The following is a 22220-nucleotide window of genomic DNA, read 5'->3' on the forward strand; positions in this document are numbered from 1 at the left end:
TTTGAGAAGGCTCATATATTTCTCTTAGCTAATAGACTACAGCTGGTAGGTCAGTTACAATCGATCTAGTTACCTTTGTGGTTGGGTAAGCATTCAAAGTGGATACATTTCAATAAACTGTTTTTATTCTTAGTTATTTTATTACTCTTTGACCATTTGCTTTTTTTTATACAATATAACCTTTTGTAAAAGTACCCCTTTCTTTTTTTTTTTTTTTTTCCAAAAACCCCATTCTAATAAGACATTGTTTTGGAATGTTTTTAGGATGATGCTGATGTGGAATGGAAATTCGCCAGAGCTAAACTATGGTTTTCCTACTTTGAGGAGGGGAGGACCCTGCCAGTACCTTTCAATTTAGTTCCGAGTCCCAAGTCATTCTTCTATGTTGCACTGAGAATAAAATCTGTTCTTTATAAAATATTCTCCTGCCAATCCAAAGCTTTACAAGAGGATTCTGAAATGAACAAGGTACATATATGTATATCTATGTCCACTGAGATTTGTGTATGTTACTTTATAGTGTCTTCCAGTTCAGACGTGGTCAAAGCTAAAGGCCATGCATACATTTGGTGGAATTAACAAAGAAGGGTTGGAAGCACAATGTTTGCACCACTCTTCTAAACATAAAAATTGAGTGTATGCTGATCCTGATTATTGGTTGCCGACCAGCCGCCGTAGTTTTACTGTGGCCTGTCCGCTCTGTCCCATGAAACCACGTACCTGTACGTTGCTTCGCGTGACCACTAGTAGGGGTGCGCAAATGCGCCGATTGGCCACAGGGGGAGCCAATCAGCAGGTTCGGCGGCCGCAATGTCTGCTGGGCACCCGTGATCGCTCTCCGTGGAGACAGTACGACGGTCTGCCATTGTAAACACGGCAGACCGCTGTTCTGTCAGCAATGAACAAGGATCCTGTGTTCCTCTTTTTTAGGAACACAGGTCTCTGTGTTCATTCAGCAAGCCTTTCCCCCACACAGTTAGAAAGCACCCCTAGGCACACATTTAACCCTTTGATCGCACCCTGGTGCTAACCCCGTCCCTGCTAGTGTCATTAGTACAGTAATAGTGCATATTTTTAGCACTGATTACTGTAGTAATGTCACTGGTCCCCCCAAAAGTGTCAAAAAAATGTCAGTTAGGTGTCCGATCTGTCCACCGCAATGTCGCAGTCCAGCTACATACATAGTAGTTACATAGTTACATAGTAGTTGAGGTTGAATAAAGACAATAGTCCATCCAGTTCAACCTGAGTAGGTGTGTGTGGCTGTAATCATCTCACATAGCCCTTAATGTCCTGATCCTTGAGATGTAAGTCTAAGAGTCTTTTGAAAGCCACCATACTACCCTCAGAAACCACCTCTTGTGGTAGAGAATTCCACAATCTTGTAGCCCTAACAGTAAAGAACCCTCCTCGTTGCCTGAGGTTAAAACGCTTCTCCTCTAATCGCATTGTATGTCCTAGAGTCCTCATGCAATTCCTTCGAAATTAACATTTTTTTTTCTAAGCTGAGATCCCCATTAAGATATTTATAAATTGCTATCATGTCCCCCCTCAGACGTCTCTTCTCCAGGGAGAATAAATCGAGCGATTGCAGCCGCTCTTCATAGTTAAGGTCCTCCAACCCCCTAATCAGTTTAGTTGCCCTTCTCTGGACTCTCTCCAGCTCCAACACATCCCTCCTGAGGACTGGTGACCAGAACTGGACAGAATACTCCAGATGCGGTCGGACCAGAGTTTTATAAAGTGGAAGGATTATAGTCTTATCTCTGGAATACATCCCTTTCTTTATGCATGCTAATATTCTGCTGGCTTTGGCAGCTGCCGCTTGACATTGCATGGTGTAGAAGCCAAAGCACATGTTCTGTGGAGAGGAGGCTGGGGACAGAGCTAATAGGAGGACGGATTCTTAGTGAAAGTGAAACACAGCTGCCAGTTACAGATACAGTGAAGAGGCATTGTCTGCTCCATATTCTCTGTGCTGATTCCATCTGCCATTTGGTAAGAGGCTAATCCTGCACCATATCACAGGGTGGATTAATTGATTATTTTCTTCTCCCCAACACTATCATCAGAGTTTTCTCTGCCTTCCTAATTCATTCATCTGGTAAGAAGGATAGTGTGGTGGTGGCGGGATCTTCAATCACAGAGCACTGGCAACTTACTTTACCTTTTCAACATTTTGGTGAAGAGTTTTTGTGGATTTTTGAATTCACATCACCATATGAGTTTTTGTATTTAATAAGTCAAGGATCACAACGTTTCATCACTTGTCACTTTTGATTTCTTTTGGACATTTGATTTATTTTATTTACTCACTTGGAATATCACCATATTTAAGATTGTTATTTATCACTGTGTTGATATATTCATTTATTCATTCATTGTTAGCGCACCTATTTTACACACAATTTTCACTAAGGCACAGTTCAGGTTGCAGCTATCATTTATATCAGCGCACCCCTATTTTACACCTATTGCATGCTGTTGCCTAATCTATCATCAACCAAGACTCCCAGATCTTTCTCCATTTTTGATTCCCCCAAGGGTTCCCCTCCTAACGTGTATTGTGCTTTTATGTTTTTAGTCCCCAAGTGCAAAACCTTACACTTCTCCACGTTAAACCTCATTTGCCATGTCGTTGCCCACTCCGTTATTTTGTCCAGGTCATTCTGTAGGATATCTGCTTCTTGCTGTGCAGTTATTGCCCTGGCCAATTTTGTGTCATCTGCAAAAACTGATAACAAACTACTGATCCCGTCCTCAATGCTGTTTATGAATAAATTGAACAAGGTTGGTCCCAGGACTGAGCCCTGGGGCACCCCGCTTACTACCTAAGACCAGTCTGAGTATGCGCTGTTTATTACCACCCTTTGGACATGGCCTTTTAGCCAGTTTCGTATCCAAGAGCAAACCCTGCTGTCGATACCTGCAGACCTTATTTTATAAATTAAGCACTTATGGGGAACTGTATCAAACGCCTTAGCGAAATCCAAGTACACCACATCCACTGGTCTGCCCCTATCTAGCTCACAGCTCACCTCCTCGTAGAATGTTAAGAGATTGGTTTGACAAGAACGCCCATTTGTAAACCCGTGCTGATTACTGCTGATGATGTTGTTGTCTTTAGCAAACTCTACGATATAGTCCCTTATCATCCCCTCCAGAAGTTTACATACTACTGATGTCAAACTGACAGGCCTATAATTTCCCGGGATATGCCTCTGGCCCTTTTTGAATATCGGAATCACGTTAGCCTTCCTCCAATCCCCTGGCACATCTCCTGTCCTAATACTGTCAGCAAAGATCAGGAACAGTGGTCTAGATATAACCTTACTGAGTTCTTTGAGTACTCTCGGATGTACGCCATCCGGGCCTGGTGATTTGTTTGTGTTAAGTTTATCCAGCCATTCCCTGATTTCACCCTCTGTTAGCCATAGTGGCAAGTCCTGTGTATTACTACTAACCATACAGTCATGGTCAGTGTACCCCTCCTTTTCCTGTGTAAATACTGACGAGAAAAAGGCATTCAGCACGGTTGCTTTTTCAGTGTCCTCTGTAACCATCCTCCCATCATCGCTAATTATGTGTGCAATATGCTCTGCCCTAGTTTTTTTGCTGTTGATATATTTAAAGGATTTCTTTGGGTTTTTTTTACTATCCTCCGCTATTTGTCTCTCAAAGTTGATTTTAGCCATCTTGATTTCTTGTTTACTTTTCTTATTTGCCACCTTGTATTGCTCGAAAGCCGATATTGTGCCCTCTGATTTATATTTCTTGAAGGCCAATTTTTTTCCCCTAATAAATTTTTTAACGCTACAGTTTAGCCAGCCAGGTTTGGCTTTGTCTCTTCTAAATTTATTTCCCATAGGAATGCACTGCAAGATGCATTTGCTTAATATGTTCCTAAAGCATTCCCATTTTTCCTCTGTGGTCAGTGATCAGCTAAAAATTGCCATTACTAGTAAAAAATAAATAATTAAATAAAAATGACATAAATCTTTCCCCTAGTTTGTAGATGCAAAATCAATCAATATGCTCTTATTAAGATCATTTTTACCAAAAATATGTAGCAGAATACAAATTGGCCTAAAATGATGAAAAAATTAGATTTTTAATTTTTTTCTTTTTTTTTTTTTTCATTGGGAATGTAATATAGCAGAAAGTAAATAAATATATATATATATATATATATATATAAATATATATATATATACATACAGTATGTGACCCTAAAGCCCTCTGTTGTCTGGCTGGTCCAAACATCTGGGTGGATCCTGACATTAAAGGGAGTCGCTGAGAGCCTTAGCCAGCCGCTCCCACCCCCTCCACAGTCCAGTGCTTCTGTGATTGCTGGAGAGGCAGAGCAGAGAGTCGCTGACTGTCACTGAAGCCTAAAAATTGAGCGATCAGTGGCCTTCGATCGCTTAGTTCTTGGTGTAGAGGCGGCAGGGGAGGGGACAGATACAGCATCAGATTTTTGCTGCATCCACCTAAGTTAGTATAAATGTTTGTTTTGTTTTATAATCCTGAACTTCTTTTTTAACCACTTCAGCTCCAGAAGGTTTTAGCCCCTTAATGACCAGGCCATTTCTTGCGATTCGGCACTGCATTACTTTAACTAACAATTGCGCGGTCGTGTGACGCTGTACCTAAATACAATCGATATCCTTTTTTTTTCCACAAATAGAGCTTTCTTTTTGTGGTATTTGATCACCTCTGCGGTTTTTAGATTTTGCGCTATAAACAACAACAAAAAAAAGCGACAATTTAAAAAAAAAACACAATATTTTTTACTTTCCGCTATAAAACATTCCTAATAAAAAAATTTAAAAAAATCTAATTTTTTTATCAGTTTAGGCTAATTTGTATTCTGCTACATATTTTTGGTAAAAAAAAAAATCCCAAAAAGAGTATTTCAATTGGTTTGCGTTTACAAACTACGCAATAGATTTTTGGACTTTTTATATTTTTTGGGGCTTTTTATTAGTAATGGCGGTAATCAGCGATTTTTAGCGGGACTTAATTTATTTATTCATAAATGATCTAGAGGAGGGGATATCTAGTACAATCTCAGTATTTGCAGATGATACTAAACTAGGCTTGCCAATATCTTCTATGCAGGATGTGGAAACCTTGCAAGCGGACCTGAACAAAATAACGGGGTGGGCAACTACATGGCAGATGAGGTTTAATGTTGAAAAATGTAAAGTAATGCACCTGGGGGCCAGAAACCAGAAAGCAAGCTACTCACTAGGGGGGAAACCTCTGGGTGAGTCTAGGATGGAAAAGGACTTGGGGGTACTGGTAGACAACAGGCTTGGCAGTGGCATGCAATGCCAAGCCGCCGCAAGCAAAGCCAACAGAATACTGGGATGTATAAAAAAGGGGATTCACTCCAGAAATAAAGAGATTATTCTCCCACTCTACAAGACTCTGGTCCGGCCACATCTGGAGTATGCTGTCCAGTTCTGGGCACCGGTCTTCAGGAAGGATGTGCTGGAACTGGAGAGAGTCCAGAGAAGGGCAACAAAAATAATTAGGGGAATGGAGGACATTAGCTATGAGGAAAGACTACAAGCACTGAACCTATTCTCTCTGGAGAAGAGACGATTAAGGGGGGATATGATATCAATGTACAAATACTGTACTGGCGACCCTAGCATAAGGAACAAACTATTCAGAGAAAGGAGATACAATAAGACACGTGGCCACTCACTAAAACTTGAGGAAAGGCGGTTTAACCTTAAAGTGCGTAAGGGGTTCTTCACTGTAAGAGCGGTAAGGATGTGGAATTCTCTTCCACAAGCAGTCGTATCAACAGGGAGCATTGATAGTTTCAAAAAACTATTAGATGGGCACCTTAGAGACCACAACATACAGGGGTATACAATGTACGGTTAAAAGCAAACACACACACACACATCATAGGTTGAACTGGATGGACTGATGTCTTTTTTCAACCTCACCAACTATGTAACTATGTAACTATGTAACTGCGACATTGCGGCGGACAGATATGACCCCTAACTGACATTTCTGACACTTTTTTGGGGACCAGTGACATTAATACAGTAATCTAATTAATATGCACTGTTATTCTATAAATGACACTGGCAGGGAAGTGGTTTATACTGGGGGTGATCAAAGAGTTAAATGTATGCCTAAATGTGCTTACTAACTGTGGGGGGAAGGACTCTGTGACAGGCACACAGAGATCGGTGTTTCAGCTTTGCTGAAACACACAATCTCACTCTGCCTGTCTGACAGGAGAGCCGCCTGCTTTGTTTACATAGGCATGCGGCTCTCCTGTCTGTTTCTGTGAAGATCGCTGGAGGCCAGAGGTGATCGTGCCCGCTCCTCCCGTGGTCTGGCTCCTGCTGTGTCTAATCACAGCAGGAGTGTGGCTCCGGCGGCGCACCGCGTGCATATAATCATGTAGATCTACATGATTATGCACAGCTGAGCCGCCCTGCCGCAGTAAATCTGCGTGGGGTGGTTGGCAAGTGGTTAAAGCAAACCTGTGCTTAACCCATGCAATGGAAGCAACTGGCTTCCTCTAATACCCTCTTAACACCAGTACTCACTATTGCCTCACTGTTTAGGTGCTGGGAGGTAATAAAATACCAGCATTTCCATTTGTGAAGGAGACTAATTATATGTGACAGTGCTGAAGCTTGATCATCTCCCAATGCTGTCCTATGGGGGTAGAGAAAGAGGTGGAATTTGGATTATTCTAAAAGCACAGTAAATATTCCTTTAACTGGGTTTCCATTTGAAATTTTATTGTAAAAGCAATCCACAGCTTGATAAAATTAAGAGAGATTTGTATCACTGGGCAATCCTTTTGAAAAGTTTTATTTCACAACTTTTCAGCTGAATTAATATTTTAGTTTGTGCCTTGTCATTTCCTTCCTTATTAGCTACAATATATTGTGCCTATGAATAATCTCATTTTAATCACAATCCATTCTCTTCTTTATAGAGAGTGCCTTGCTTTAAATTGAACACAATGAGTATAATTATATGACATTTACTTTGCACTCTTAGCCAGTGCTCGCCAAAGGAAGTAACATCTTTGGTTCACAAATGTGAGGTTTGATCATTCAGAAACCATCCAGCTGTGTTGGTGCTCTTTTTGTGTTGTCCTGCTTAAAGTATAATTAAAATCAGAGACTCTTGTGCTAGTTCTGATCTGCTCTTTTTTACTAGTTTTACATGTTGGTTCCACGTGGTTTTTGGAGGTCATGTGTTTTGAAAGCCAAAGAAAAATGGACTTAATTTTCTTTGTGTTTGTGGTCGCAAGGATGCACTGTGGACTGTGTTCATATTCTTTGGCATTGAACCAAAGTCATACTTTAAGAAAAGTATTATATATATATATATATATATATATATTTCTGACAGCATCTGTTAACATGTTGTAACCCTCTTTTCTATTTATAGTTTTTAATGATATGTTTTGATTATTACCTCAATGGTGGTGCCAAAACAGTGAATTTTCTCCACGCCAGATACAGTTTTCAGGGCTTTTCCTGCCCACTTTTATTTAAACGAACTTTAAAAATACTTCACACAGGTATGTCTTCCCATGCAAGGGGTTCTCACCGTCACTGCAAAAGATAACATTCAGCCTCCTTGCTCTCTTGTAGAAGCTTTACTGTTCCGAGTACCTCTTCAGGGTCCCTCCTGAACATTAGTACCTGTTTGGTCCTGTTGACCATGAAACACGTCCCAGTATTTATGCACAGATGCTGCACCTCAGCTCTGAATCTTCCTTACAGCTTCCTAGCTGCTCGTGTCCCTCATGGACTCTTTCTACAGCTTCCTAGCTGCCATGGGCGTCCGCAGAACTTTTTTCAGGGGGGAAGGCATAATTTTAAGATCACCCATGATCCGCACATTTTCACCCCCATAGATCCCCCTTTAGAGCAGGCCAGGCCAGGGTCTCCCATAGATCCCCTTTAGAGCAGGGTCCCCATAGATCCCCCTTTAGAGCAGGCCAGGCCAGGGTCCCCCATAGATCCCCTTTAGAGCAGGCCAGGGTCCCCATAGATACCTCTTTAGTCTTACCTTTTCACCTATATTCCCTGTGCTACCAGGTTTTCCTGCACCACCAGGTACTCCAGGCTTTCCCTGCAAAGCATATATATATATATATATATATATATATATATATATATATATATATATTTAGTCAATATGACCCCCTTTAGAGCAGGCCAGGATCCCCAAAGAATCCCCTTTAGAGCAGGCCAGGGTCCCCATAGATCCACCTTTAGAGCCGGCCAGGCCAGGGTCCCCCATAGATCCCCCTTTAGAGCAGGCCAGGGTTCCCCATAGATCCCCCTTTAAAGCAGGCCAGGGTTCCCCATAGATCCCCCTTTAAAGCAGGCCAGGCCAGGGTTCCCCATAGATCCCCCTTTAGAGCAGGCCAGGATTCCCCATAGATCCCCCTTTAGAGCAGGCCAGGGTTCCCCATAGATCCCCCTTTAAAGCAGGCCAGGCCAGGGTTCCCCATAGATCCCCCTTTAGAGCAAGGTCCCCATAGATTTCCCTCTTACCCCCCCTTGCGGACACCCTTGCAGATGCTCCTCTGTCCCAACCTGGACAGCATGGTGCATAGCGGCACCTTTCACGGCTCCCTTCACACACTGACCTCCCTCAGGATAGTGGGGCTCTGAGCTCTATCAGGAAGCCAGCACACACCAGTGCCATTAGTGTGCTTGCTTGATCAGAGATGCAGCCAAGAGGCCCATGATCACTCTGGATGAACTGCAGAGATCTACAGCTGAGGTGGGAGGAAGGGCAGCTGCCCTGGGCACTGTGGTATCATGTGAGGTGCAGGGGCACCACAAGGAGTTTGGGGGGAGAAGATTTGTGTCGGTTGGGGGAATTTGGGGGGCAGCAGGAGGTAATAATTGTTCAAGAAGTGGAAATCTGGGGGGGAGGGTGTGCTAGGAAAGGTAATTTGAGGGGATTTGTGTTGGGGGGGGGGGGTTGTGGAAGTGTATTTGTGCTAGAAGAGGTGATATGGTGGAGGAGGGAGGGTATTTTTGCTAGGATTGGAATTTTTTTTTTCTTGGGGGGGAGGGAGGGATTTGTGTTCGTAATGATGAGCGGAGGGTATTTGTGCTAGGAGGGGAAATTTAGTGGGGGCAGGTTAAAAGACCAGCCAGAGGAGGTGACACACCGTATCTTGCTATAACATGAGGTGTGGTGGATACACAGTCTCAATACTAGAGCACCAAGTGGAATGAACAGTAGATTGGATATTGACCTTTTTTTAAATGGTCACATGATTAAGATATGTCTATGGTTAATGATTTCCCTGTATGCACAATGTGTATTTTTTGCTTTTCTTTTCCTTTCTTTCCTCTCTTCAAACTGGCTTCAACATCCCACTTGTGCGTTTTTCAATTATCTTAATTGCAATCAAGAATATACTGCCACTATATGACAGGGCTGTTTTGTACCTATAAGTCGAAACGCGTTAGTTTACCATGTTGTACACTGCTGTCATGCTGGAATAAATCGTATGAAAAGAAAGCATTCATGTGCCGGCTTTTCTTGTTACTTGGAAGCAGTTGCATGCATCTGGACACTGCAGCCTGAGCACCGACACTCCTTTTACATTCATTTCACCTTAAAGAAAATTTGAGAAGTAGAGGATTTGTGCTAGGAGGAGTGATAATTTTTTTGAGGGGGGGGGGATTTGTGTTGGGGGAATTTGGAGACAGAGGGGATTTAAGCAGGGGGAGGGAGATTTGTGCTGGTAGGGGGGATTTCAGCAGGGGGGCAGATTTGTACTGGAAGGAGGGGGGATTTATGCTTAGAGGGTAAGCATGCAGATTAGTGCGCAAGTTTTTTTTGGGGGGGGGTTGCTAACACATAATGCTCATACTTCTTGGGGGGGGGGGTGGGGCGCAGTTTTGCATGTTCGCCCTGGGCTCTAGATGACCCGGCACTGCATGTGGCTCACATATTGGAAGAAGAGAAGAGGGGTCTCTCATAGTGTAGTAGGTAAAATATTTATTAAGAACAAGTTAAAATTGCACTTACATTCAGGTAAAGTACTTCAGAATTGAAATAAACATGAAACCGGCGATTTGCGTTCTACCTGCATTCCAAAGGACGGAAGTGATGTGCCCCGAAAGTTCAAAACTATTACAGTTTCTCTTTAATGATGACATTTGGTTGCCAAACTTACCGCACCTTAAAATATGTATATATACTGTATGTTCTGTATGTTCTGTATATATAAGTTGTAAAGGGGAAGGGAAGGAAGTATAGAAAAGAAAGCAGGCAGATAGAATGAGAGAGAATGGAGGAAAAAAGGAAACTGGGAAGGAAGGAAAAAGTAAGGAAATTTGGGATGAAATGAATGAAATAAACGGGAAGAATTGGAATGAAGGAAGCAAAGGGAGGCAGTATATAATGAAAAAAGGAAAGCAGAATGAATGAAAGGAAATAAATTAAGGGAAAATTAGAAAAGAAAGAAAAAAAAAAAAGAATGTAAGAAGAAAGGAAGGAATGAAGGTAGGAAGAATGAGTGACAATGAAAGAAATGGGACGTAAGAGTTTTCGTTTAGAGCCCCACTTTGTATCAAAGAATACAGTATATAAACCCAAATTTCATCTTCATCATATGTGCCTGCTGCCTGTACCATGTACTTGTATGAAAAAGTATCCTGTTCTCTTTGTATTGATTCCTTTGTGTGAAATCCCTGGTGTTCCTGCCAGTCCCCCTGCTTTCCTATTAAAAACTGACCCCATTAAGCAGGAGAACATACTGTGTTCAGTTTTCTAGCTATGCTATGGTATTGTGATTTACTAAAACTTGAGCATGCAAAACCTGGTGCAGCTCTGCATAAAAATCAATCAGCTTCCAGGTTTTTTGTCAAAGTTAATTGAACAAACTGGACTTAGAATCTGATTGGCTACCATGCACAGCTGCACCAGATTTTGCACTCTTAGGCTGGCCATACACTATACAATTTTCTTGTTCAACTTTCCTTTAGATTTACCAAAACCATGTAATATAGGGTCAAACCTAAACACTTTCAATTTGTATGCAATCAGGCAGGCCCTTGCACTACATAGTTTAAGGTAAATCTAAAGGAAATTGAATAAGAAAATTGTATAGTGTATGGCCAGCCTTAGTAAATCAATCACACTGTGCTCTCCTCCAATGACCAGATTTGTTCTGATGCCCCCCCCCCCCCCCACAATCCACAGCGTTTCACTGGGAAGGTCAGTGTGCTGCTGCTGCTCCTCCCCACCCCCCCCCCCCAGCTCTTATTTAGCTGAGAACAGAGATTATGTGATCACTTATGAAAAAAAAAAAAAAAGGGGGAAAAAAAGGTTTTTATAATGTTATATATATATATATATATATATATATATATATATATATATATATATATATATATATATATGTGTATATATACACACAGAGGTTTTGCCTTTCATTTCGATTTTAAACTGAATGCGTTGTTTTACAAGGTGAAGGTTTACAATCACTTTAAAATGGTTCTAAAGGTAGAAGGTTTTTTTACCCTAATGCGTTCTCTGCAGCTTTCCCCCCCCAACCCATTATACTCACTGGAGCCTGATCTCGATCCAGTGATGTGCACGAGAACAGCAGCCCTTTTGGCTCTTTCTCTCCTCACTGGCTCAGACACAGCAGTGGGATCCATTGGCTCCTGCTGCTGTCAATCACAGGCAGTGAGGAGGGAGAAGGGGGCGGGGCAAAGCCATGCTCTGTGTGCCAATGGACACAAACAGCATGGCTTGGGAGCGAGCACGCACGAGTGCCCTCAAAGCAAGCACCTTGCTATGGGGACACTCAGAGGGGAGGAGCTAAGACCGCCAGCGTGGGACCCCAGAAGAGGAGGATCGGGGCTGCTCTGTGCAAAACTATTACACAGAGCAGGTAAGTATGACATGTTTGTTGTTTTTAAAGATACAAATGTATCTTTTTTTGACAGAAAAGTTTTTATTTATTTCACAAATTAAAAAGTTTACATACATCAAACAGAACAAAGAAAAAATATATTAATGAGGCACAGAGTACAGTACAACACAATTAAAACATTATACAGCTTGTTGTAAGTTCTAATCAGTATGTACATAGTGCACTACATCCTGGGTAAGTAGTACAACAGGCAGCGGAGTTCCAGCCACAAAAAAAAATTTTCAATAAACATACCCCCGGGACAGTCAGGGCTAGTACATTCCACAATGGCTAGCCTCTGATCTGTCCCGGTTCGCACTTACCTGCAAGAAGAAATACTCACTTTTAAAATTTCTTCTCCAGCGCTGCCATCTCTGTTGTGGGCAGCTGAAGCCAGCGCGATCCTCTTCTGCGTCCTATTCCGTGTCTTCTTCTCCCAGAATGCGCCTGCACCGGCCCCTCTCGTCACTTCCGGTGCGGCGCCGCATTCCTCCACAGCTTCTGGGCATGCTCAGAAGCTGTTTAGCAGGGAATGCGGCATCGCACCGGAAGTGATGAGCGGGGCCAGTGCCGTCGCATTGATTCCTGGGAGCGATGACGTTCAGCTCCCAGGAATCATTGCAAACCGGAAGTGACGGCGCGGGCCGCGGCCGCCGTGGGAGGAAGTGCAAAAAAGGTGAGTATTTCTTTCTACAATTACAAGGTAAGTAAAAAAAAAAAAATCCTAACTATCCAATTCTGTTTCAGGTGAAGAAAGGCAAGCGGATGGCCACAAAATCGGTTATGTCGATTTTGTGTCCGGAACTCCGCTTTAAGCAATTATTTGTTGACTAAACAATCAGAAATATTAATATGGGAGAGCTAGGGGAAGGGGGGGGGGTGGATAGAGTAAGGCCCAGGCTGGGGAGTGGGGGAGTTACATCATATATATATCATTAGTACCTGCTATGCCAGAATACCTATAGTCCCCTCTGGATTATGCCTTTGCCCAAGACCACCAGACCATACAAACTTCTTAGGGCATTTGTTGCTCATATATGTGAGGTCATAAAGGGGTAAAACAGAGTCAACCAGGGACTTCCAGTGTGAGACCGTGGGGGACTCCGCTTGTTTCATTTAGGATAGAATGACACATATGTATCCTTTACAATCATTTCAAATCCAGTCTTGAAAATGATGCAGCTCTTGGGAGCATCTGGGTGGAGTTGGGATAACCTTGGCATCATTTCAGGTCATCTCTGAGCAGATGCTTCAAGTTCTGGCAGGGCTGTGGATTTCAGATTGAAAGACGGGTCACCATGCTTCAGGTCAAAGGAAGAAAATAGCTGCTGGTGTATATTTTGTCTACCGAGTTCTCTGCATCTTTTGGACATGTGTATCAAATCATCAAAATGTTTCCTCTCATTCTGATATTACCAGCGGAAAGACTCTTGGGCCAGCTGCTATACTAAGGGGACACTCACAAAACCAATAGATTGTCATAGGAACAAATTGACAACGTGCCTGCATTAAACACATAAGCCCCAAGCACAGAAATACAAGAGTAAATATTGGAGCCACTTACATCTGATCCGTCGCTGAGCGTATACTGCTGCCTGCATCGGCCGTGGCAGCATTCTACACATAGGCATTCATTAAAGCTGTCTATATTATTAGTGTCAATTCCGTCTCCATCTCAGCCTGCCTGGGCACTGATTATAATAAGCCTGCAGTCATGTGTGAAGAAAAACCTTTCATAGCTCAATAAATGAAACAACAAAGGAGGCTTTCTATAGTGTCAGATAATAAGCAAATGTGTATTCATAAGAATTATTCGCCTTGTCCTGTGTATATTTAATTTGAATCGGCAAAGCCAGTAAATTAAAGCTGTGAGCTGAATATCCAGGCTTATTGTTTAAAGAGTACCTGTTATCTTTAGATGATAGTGTCAGCCTTTTTGGGGATTCGATCAGTGTGACATGGCTGGATTTACACCTATGCATGTGTGTTAATGTGCACATGAACACGCATTCTGATGTGCATTTATTTGTGCATACTACATACAGTTAAGTCCATATATATTTGGACATGGGCACAATTTTCATACTTTTGTCTCATTATATAAAATTAAAATGAAACAATCCAAATGAATTTGAAGTTCAGACTTTCAGCTTTAACTCAGGGGTCGAACATAAATATCAAGTACAATTTTTAGGAACTGCAACCATTTTTATACAGTCCCCCAATTTTCAGGTGCTCCTACAGTATGTATTTGTGCAAATTAATATTAATCATAAATAAAATGTTATTTTTTTATATTTTGTTAAGAATCCTTTACTGGCAATGACTGCCTGAATCTGGAAGCCATGGACATTACCAAAGACTGGGTTTCCTCCTTTCTGATGCTTTGCCAGGCTCTAACTGCAGCTGTCTTCAGTTGTTCTTTGTGCGTCTTTCTGCTTTTAGTTTTGCCTTCAGCAAGTGAGATCAGGTGATTGACTTGGCCATTGCAGAACATTCCATGTACATTATTTTCATTCAAAAGCTCCTGGGTTGCTCTTGCAGTGTGTTTTGTATCATTGTCAATCTGTACTGTGAAGCGCCATCCAATCAACTTTGCTGCATTTGGTTGAATCTGGGCTGACAGTAAATCTCTAAACTCTGCAGAATTCATCCGGCTGCTTCTGTCTTCTGTCACATCATCAATAAACACCAATGACCCAGTGCTATTGGAAGCCATGCATGCCCATGCCATCACACTGCCTCCACTATGTTTTACAGATGACGTTGTGTGCTTTGGATCATAAGCTTTTCAAAGCCTTCTCTCTTCTTTCTTGTTGTCATTCTGGTACAGATTAATCTTAGTTTCATCCGTCCAAAGAATGTTTTTCCAGAACTGGTCTGCCTTTTTTTTATTTTGTTTGGCAAACTCTAATCTGGCTTTTCTAATCTTCTGGCTTATGAACGGTTTTCACCTTGTGGTGAACCCTCTGTATTTTCTCTTGTGAAGCCTTCTCTTGAGTGTAGACTTTGACAAGGATACGCCTTCCTTCTGGAGAGTGTCCTTCACTTGTCTGGATGTTTTTCCCTACCATGGCAAAGTCTAATCTGCCATTTCTATTCTTCAGGTTTATGAATGGTTTGCACCTTGTGGTGAACCCTCTGTATTTTCTCTTGTGAAGTCTTCTCTTGAGTGTAGACTTTGACAATGATACGCCCACCTCCTGGAGAGTGTCCTTCACTTGTCTGGATGTTTTTCCTTGCCATAGAGAGGATCCTGTGATCATCCACTGCTGTTGTCTTCCGTGGAAGTCCAGGCCTTTTTATGTTTCTGAGCTCACCAGTGCATTCTTCTTTCCTCATAATGTACCAAACAGTTGATTTGGCTACTCATAATGTTGCTGCTATCTCTCTGATGGATTTGTTTTGTTTTTGAAGCCTTACAATGGCCTGTTTGACTTGCATGGACAGTTCCTTTGAACGCATGATGTAGGTTCACAGCAATAGATTCCAAATGCAAATACCACACTTAGAATCAACTCCAGACTATTTATCTGCTTAATTGATGAAGAAATAATGAAGGAGGAGCCTGCACCTGAGCATGAAACAGCTTTTGATTCAATTGTCCAATTACTTTTGGTCCCTTTAAAAAAGGGATGGTTATTCTTAGGAGCTGTAATTCCTAAACCCTTCCTCTGATTTGGACTGATTTGGATGTACATACCCTCAAATTGAACCTGAGATTGTGCACTTTCAGACTATATCCATTATATAACTATAGCTTGAATATGTCTTGGTAAATACCTGAAAAAAAACGAAAATTGTGCCTGTGTCCAAATATGTATGGACCTAACTGTATGTATATGTGTACTAATTCTGAATGGCACCCCAGTGCATGTATCTATTATAAATAAGTGCAGCTGCCCTTTAGATATGAATGTTCTGTGCATTGTGGTGCACTGTATAAGCCACAAACAATTAGGTGCAGTTTTTGTGCATCGAGATGTGTTAAGGACCTATTCAAAGTGAATAAGCTGCCTTAAAGCAACAAGCATCAGCGAATGAAAACATGCAAACTAATGAAGGCCCCTTGAACCCCCTTTAGGTAAAGGGAGCTTTGGCTGCTGGAAGCATGGCATCACTGTGGGTGTGAACCTGATAGGGAAGTTAAGTAGCTCCCTTAGGATTGGCTACAAAGACCCGAGGTGACTGGGTGGAGCCTGAACTCTAGTAAAAGGCTATGCTGGGGCACATCCAACTGCTCTGAGGAGATTCAGCTGTCACAAGAGTTGTCTTTCCCCAGCGTTCCTGTATCATCATGGACACAGAACCTTTATTCAGAGGTCAGGCTGACTGGCTGCTTCCTCTTCTTATAGTGAGACTGTTCACCTCAGCTCCTACATCTGCTACCCATCCCTTGCTGCCAGGCCACTCTCTTCCAGGGTCATTTGATGCCGTTTTCCTCCATACAGACTGAGCCCTAGCCTCTCCATGGTCACCACTAATACAGCAGACAAAGGACTCCCTCTGGAGCTACTGGCGCTGACGGCGCTAGCTCCATTCTTTTCTGCTAGTCCTTCACTCTACCTTTATCTCCCTCAGCTATTCCCACCACAGCTGTGCCTCTAATACAGCATCAGCCTATGTTAATAGACACCGCCTGCCCTATTCTAGGAAACCCAGAGCACTGCCATCACATGCGACTGAACCTTGGATGCCTGCAGCATTTTCTTTCCTTGATTCTGTCGGTGAGACTCAGCTCTCTGTGCCCTGCAGGGCAGGAACTGATGTATACTGTTAGCTTTCATCCCCTCCAGCATTTCACTGATCTCCTCTCACTGCCTGTGTGAGGAATAAGTTTTCCATACAGCTGGAGGCACTTATTAATTCTTTGCATCCCTGCCTCAGCCTGCATGCCAGCCAGCCAGCTCTTCTCTTCTTCAGCAACAGGTTATTTCAATGTTACAGCCTCCCCAAGTGACATGCCTCAGATTCTTTGACAGGGCTTCTGTGTCACTTGAGGCAGGAGGCTCCTTCTTATTAACCCTGCATGTCCCAGTGCAACCTCTGACACATAGGGTCAACGCCTGGACTCCAGATTCTCCCTCCAGCTCTTTCTGAAAGCAATCGTCAGTCCTCCTACTCGACCTCCGCTGGGTAAGTATGATTATGGGGTGGTCTGGGGTAAGTCAAGTGTAGCTGTTTTAGGGCCACTGATGCATTTTTGCAAATCAGTTTTTATTTTTACTTTATTTGGGTTTCATGCCAGCTGTGGCACCCACCCCCATCTCCAGGGTCTGGTTCTCACCTGGGTGACCCCCTATAATCGATTTTCCCTGTCAATTTTCAAACTTAGAACAGGGTATTAAGTAAATAGATTTTAAAAAGAGCACCGTGAGTTTACTGATGTGCTGACGCTGGTGCTTTTTGATACACAGACAGCTGACAAATCAAAACATATTGATGTTACATAATTAAATGTTTGTTGTATAGTGGTAATATTGTACCAGCATCCCTAATAGTAATGCAAAAAACTGGGAATTATGTGAAACCCTGGTGTGGGGGTCTAACACAAAAACCGTGTTTAAATTGAAAAGATCCAAAAGATGGAGTAGAAAAGTAAACACAGAGGGGAAAGAAAGCCTGGGAGTGAAGAAATCACAAGCCGGAAAAGAGAGAAGGGGAAGGAATGCAGAAGGAAAAAAAGGAAGTGTGGAGTTGCAAGGGGGGGAAAACTGAGAAAAAAAAGAGAAACAAGGGAGGATGACAGGGAAGAAAGAAAGGGAAGGAGGAAGAAAAAAAAAAGGGGAAAAAAAGAAAGAAAAAAGGGGGGGGGAAGGGGAGGGAAGGAGAAGAAGAGGGGAAAAATTAGAATAGGAAAAATTGGAAAAGAAGAAATGGGCAAGGAAAAATGATTGAGGGCTAGTGGGATTTTAACGGTACTGTAATTAGCGATGGAAAACCACCATGTATAAAATTATAAATTTTATTATTACATTAAAAATAATTACATACAGAATGGAAAAGAAAAATTATAAAATAAAAATTGTACAGAACAGATTACCATCATAGTCATTTCAATTACATACAGTTCTAAACATTTCAGGCAGTATTGATGTTTTACAAGCTCCGGTAGCCCCAAACCAGGGTACCGGGCATTAACCCAACATGTTTCGCGGGTTTCAACACTCCGCTTCTTCAGGGGTATAGAATTATATGATATATTAGTTTGCCTTGGAGTTCATGTATAATAGAAATATATTATGAGAACATTGTAGTCAACAATTTTGTACAGAGGAGTTATTCGCATGCACAACCACATACTGGTCCGGGGCTCCCATCACCATGAAGCATGCAGGGATGGCCACCCAGTGAACGCCTCACCCACGGATGTGGAGGGGGTCATTAAGGTAGCGTGATTTGGGTAGTAGTAATTATGCGTGACATTGTCACAATACCTGTATGTGATAGTATCGGTATCTGATAGCTCATAAAATGCCCATAGAGTTGTTTGGCCAGACAGTGTGGCACTTCTCTCTGTAGGACATAAAAGTATTATATAGTACCATAGCTTGGAGGGCTCTGAGTCTACAGGGATTAATGGCTCTATTAAAATTGGAGCTTACCACACTTTGGTTAGATATATGCAAGTGTATCTGTAACTACATTTGAATATCCCAAGAAGTTCTTTTTTTGGCTCCAAATTTGCATATAAGCAACAATGGGAGGATAGATAAATTTTCCAGATGAAGACTCCCTTTAAGAAGGTGAGAGGCACTTGGATATCTGTATAGCAAAAGGCAAGTTATGTATAAATTAGGGAACGTTAATCTAAATGTATATCGATCTATCCTATTCAAAGAACGCTCCACAGCGCTTACCTCGTGTCTGGTCTACTGGCGTACACCCCGGCATCTGCAGGGGAATTATCCGCCCGCCACCTTATGAGCATCCCCTCAACCCGGCGTGCGTACGCACATCCGGGCGGAAGTGACGATATCACGTCGGGTCAGGTCTCTAACGGCGCTAGCCATGCGCAGGCGCGCGCCGTGCTGCGTGGTACTCAGCCGCATTCACAGCTGTACGCAGCCACATGATCAGACATGGGCGGGAACATAGCCCTGTAAGTCTGTCAGTCCAGAGACCACACATCCGTTGGGAGTGCCGAGTGATGCCGCCCCCTGCAGTCAGGTAGTAGGCAGCAGAGGACAGTGAATGTGCATGAAAAAACTCCAATGCAGAAATCAAAAATAAATAAATAGGAAGCGAATCCATGTATACCATTTACAGACATTTTAGAATATACAGCAATACATCACCATGTATCTATACAAACGTGAGACACCAATATGGGAAAAACATTTATAATAAAACATGTATTCTAAAGTACATTCCATGGTACCGGGATTGTTTCCAATCACAACGGTATCAGCAATGGCTAGTAATAGGCATCACAATAAATTATGTGTAGCCTATCATATCAATGGTTTTACAATATAATCTAAGCTTTGGTTGCTGGTCTAGAGTAACAAATAAATGTTAGCAGATCTAGGGAAAAGAAAGATAGAAAAGAAAAAGGCCAAACATATAATATTGACAAAGTATATATAATGAGGCTATTTAAAATGATCCCTCGATTAAATATAAGTCGAGGGAAACTCTCATGGTCCAAATTGGTCCCATATGCATGTAGACCGCAGCTGCAACAAACGGCCATATGGATCCATCCAGGGAGGTCCCGAATGGTACCATGCAGAATCTGCAGCATAGTGATATGCCGCACATTCAGCCAAGAAATGGTTTGTAGGTAACCATTTCGTTAATACCTGGGGGTTTGGTAGCGTCCAATGTTTCGATCCAGTAGGATTCTTTTTGAAGAATGCGCTTGTCCCAATTACCCCCGCGGGGATCCTGGGGGATAACCTCTAGGACAAAGAATGATACAACAGAATTATCAAATTTGTGGTACAGGTTGATGTGTCTGGTGACACTAGTTTGATATGTGCCTCCCTCCGAATAATACACATGGTCCCCAATTCTTTGCCCTAGTTTGCGTATTGTCTTGCCGACATAGTAAGAGCCACATCGGCAAGTCATCAAATAAACAAGTCCCTGTGTATTACAGTCAGCATATTGTTTGGATTTTAGCCATTGGCCATTAGGCAAGCGGATACCATTACCACTGTGGATCCAAGGGCACCTACTGCAGGATCCACAGGGGTATGTACCTTTTTTGTTACCACAGTGAGGGCTCTGAGTTGTATAATGACTTTTGACAAGGTTGTCTCTAAGGGATGTGGCTCTTCTAAAGACTAGATCAGGTCTAGGTTTGACGTATTTGTTTAACGTATAGTCCTGTGTAAGAATAGGCCAGTGTTTGTGTAGGACATCACAAAGAATTTCCTCATGTACAGAAAATCTCGTGATGAACCTCACATTTTGTTGGTCGTCTCTGGATGTAGTTTTATACAAGAGTTCGGATCTTGATTTTGCCTTTGCTCGATTAAATGCTTTTCTCAAAAGGCTTTTAGAATAACCTCTGGCCAATAGTCTAGATCTCAAATGATTAGCCTGAATGTAGAAATTCATGTCGGTTGCACAATTTCTACGAAGTCTAAGATATTGCGCATATGGTATGCTTTTTATCAAGGGGGCGGGATGGGCACTCGCTGCGCACAGTATGGTGTTACCTGCGCTGGGTTTTCGGTACAGATCCGTGTCGATGCGGCCATTGGGCAGCAGAGAGATATTAAGGTCCAAAAAAGAAATTTGTTGATGACTAATCGTGTGTGTAAATTTTAGATTAAGATCATTATTATCCAGTGCTGATAGAAATTCCTCTAACTCCTCTCTGCTGCCTGTCCAGATTAACAATAAATCGTCAATGAATCTGTACCAAATGAGAACATGGGACAACCATTGCTCCATGTTCTCATTAGAAAACACCAGACGCTCCCAACCGCCAAGGTATAGGTTGGCATAGGACGGTGGGCAGCAAGTGCCCATCGTGACCCCCTGTATTTGCAGATATATCTGCTCCAAAAAGGTGAAATAATTTCTAGTCAAAATAAATCTAAGTAGTTCAAGGACAAAATTCATGAGGGGCCAGGTGGTACGGTCTTGTTCTTTTTTTTTGAGACAAATTTGATAATTCTGTTGTATCATTCTTTGTCCTAGAGGTTATCCCCCAGGATCCCCGCGGGGGTAATTGGGACAAGCGCATTCTTCAAAAAGAATCCCACTGGATCGAAACATTGGACGCTACCAAACCCCCAGGTATTAACGAAATGGTTACCTACAAACCATTTCTTGGCTGAATGTGCGGCATATCACTATGCTGCAGATTCTGCATGGTACCATTCGGGACCTCCCTGGATGGATCCATATGGCCGTTTGTTGCAGCTGCGGTCTACATGCATATGGGACCAATTTGGACCATGAGAGTTTCCCTCGACTTATATTTAATCGAGGGATCATTTTAAATAGCCTCATTATATATACTTTGTCAATATTATATGTTTGGCCTTTTTCTTTTCTATCTTTCTTTTCCCTAGATCTGCTAACATTTATTTGTTACTCTAGACCAGCAACCAAAGCTTAGATTATATTGTAAAACCATTGATAGGCTACACATAATTTATTGTGATGCCTGTTACTAGCCATTGCTGATACCGTTGTGATTGGAAACAATCCCGGTACCATGCAATGTACTTTTGAATACATGTTTTATTATAAATGTTTTTTCCCATATTGGTGTCTCACGTTTGTATAGATACATGGTGATGTATTGCTGTATATTCTAAAATGTCTGTAAATGGTATACATGGATTCGCTTCCTATTTATTTATTTTTGATTTCTGCATTGGAGTTTTTTCATGCACATTCACTGTCCTCTGCTGCCTACTACCTGACTGCAGGGGGCGGCATCACTCGGCACTCCCAACGGATGTGTGGTCTCTGGACTGACAGACTTACGGGGCTATGTTCCCGCCCATGTCTGATCATGTGGCTAGCGCCGTTAGAGACCTGACCCGACGTGATGTCGTCACTTCCGCCCGGATGTGCGTACGCACGCCGGGTTGAGGGGATGCTCATAAGGTGGCGGGCGGATAATTCCCCTGCAGATGCCGGGGTGTACGCCAGTAGACCAGACACGAGGTAAGCGCTGTGGAGCGTTCTTTGAACAGGATAGATCGATATACATTTAGATTAACGTTCCCTAACTTATACATAACTTGCCTTTTGCTATGCAGATATCCAAGTGCCTCTCACCTTCTTAAAGGGAGTC

At 42.4% G+C, this 22220-nt stretch overlaps 1 protein-coding gene across 1 annotated transcript in view; it reads left to right on the plus strand.

Annotated features, from left to right (window-relative positions):
- TRPC6 (transient receptor potential cation channel subfamily C member 6) overlaps positions 1-22220 on the plus strand; it is a 376611-nt gene that overhangs the window by 325991 nt on the left and 28400 nt on the right. Inside the window, exon 9 of the mRNA XM_082244685.1 lies at positions 265-468. Within this exon, the coding sequence (XP_082100811.1) occupies positions 265-468 (204 nt within the window). The remainder of the gene's footprint in view (positions 1-264; positions 469-22220) is intronic.

Source organism: Pelophylax lessonae (genome assembly GCF_965119305.1).
Source record: "Pelophylax lessonae genome assembly, chromosome: 2".
Classification (NCBI taxonomy): domain Eukaryota; kingdom Metazoa; phylum Chordata; class Amphibia; order Anura; family Ranidae; genus Pelophylax; species Pelophylax lessonae.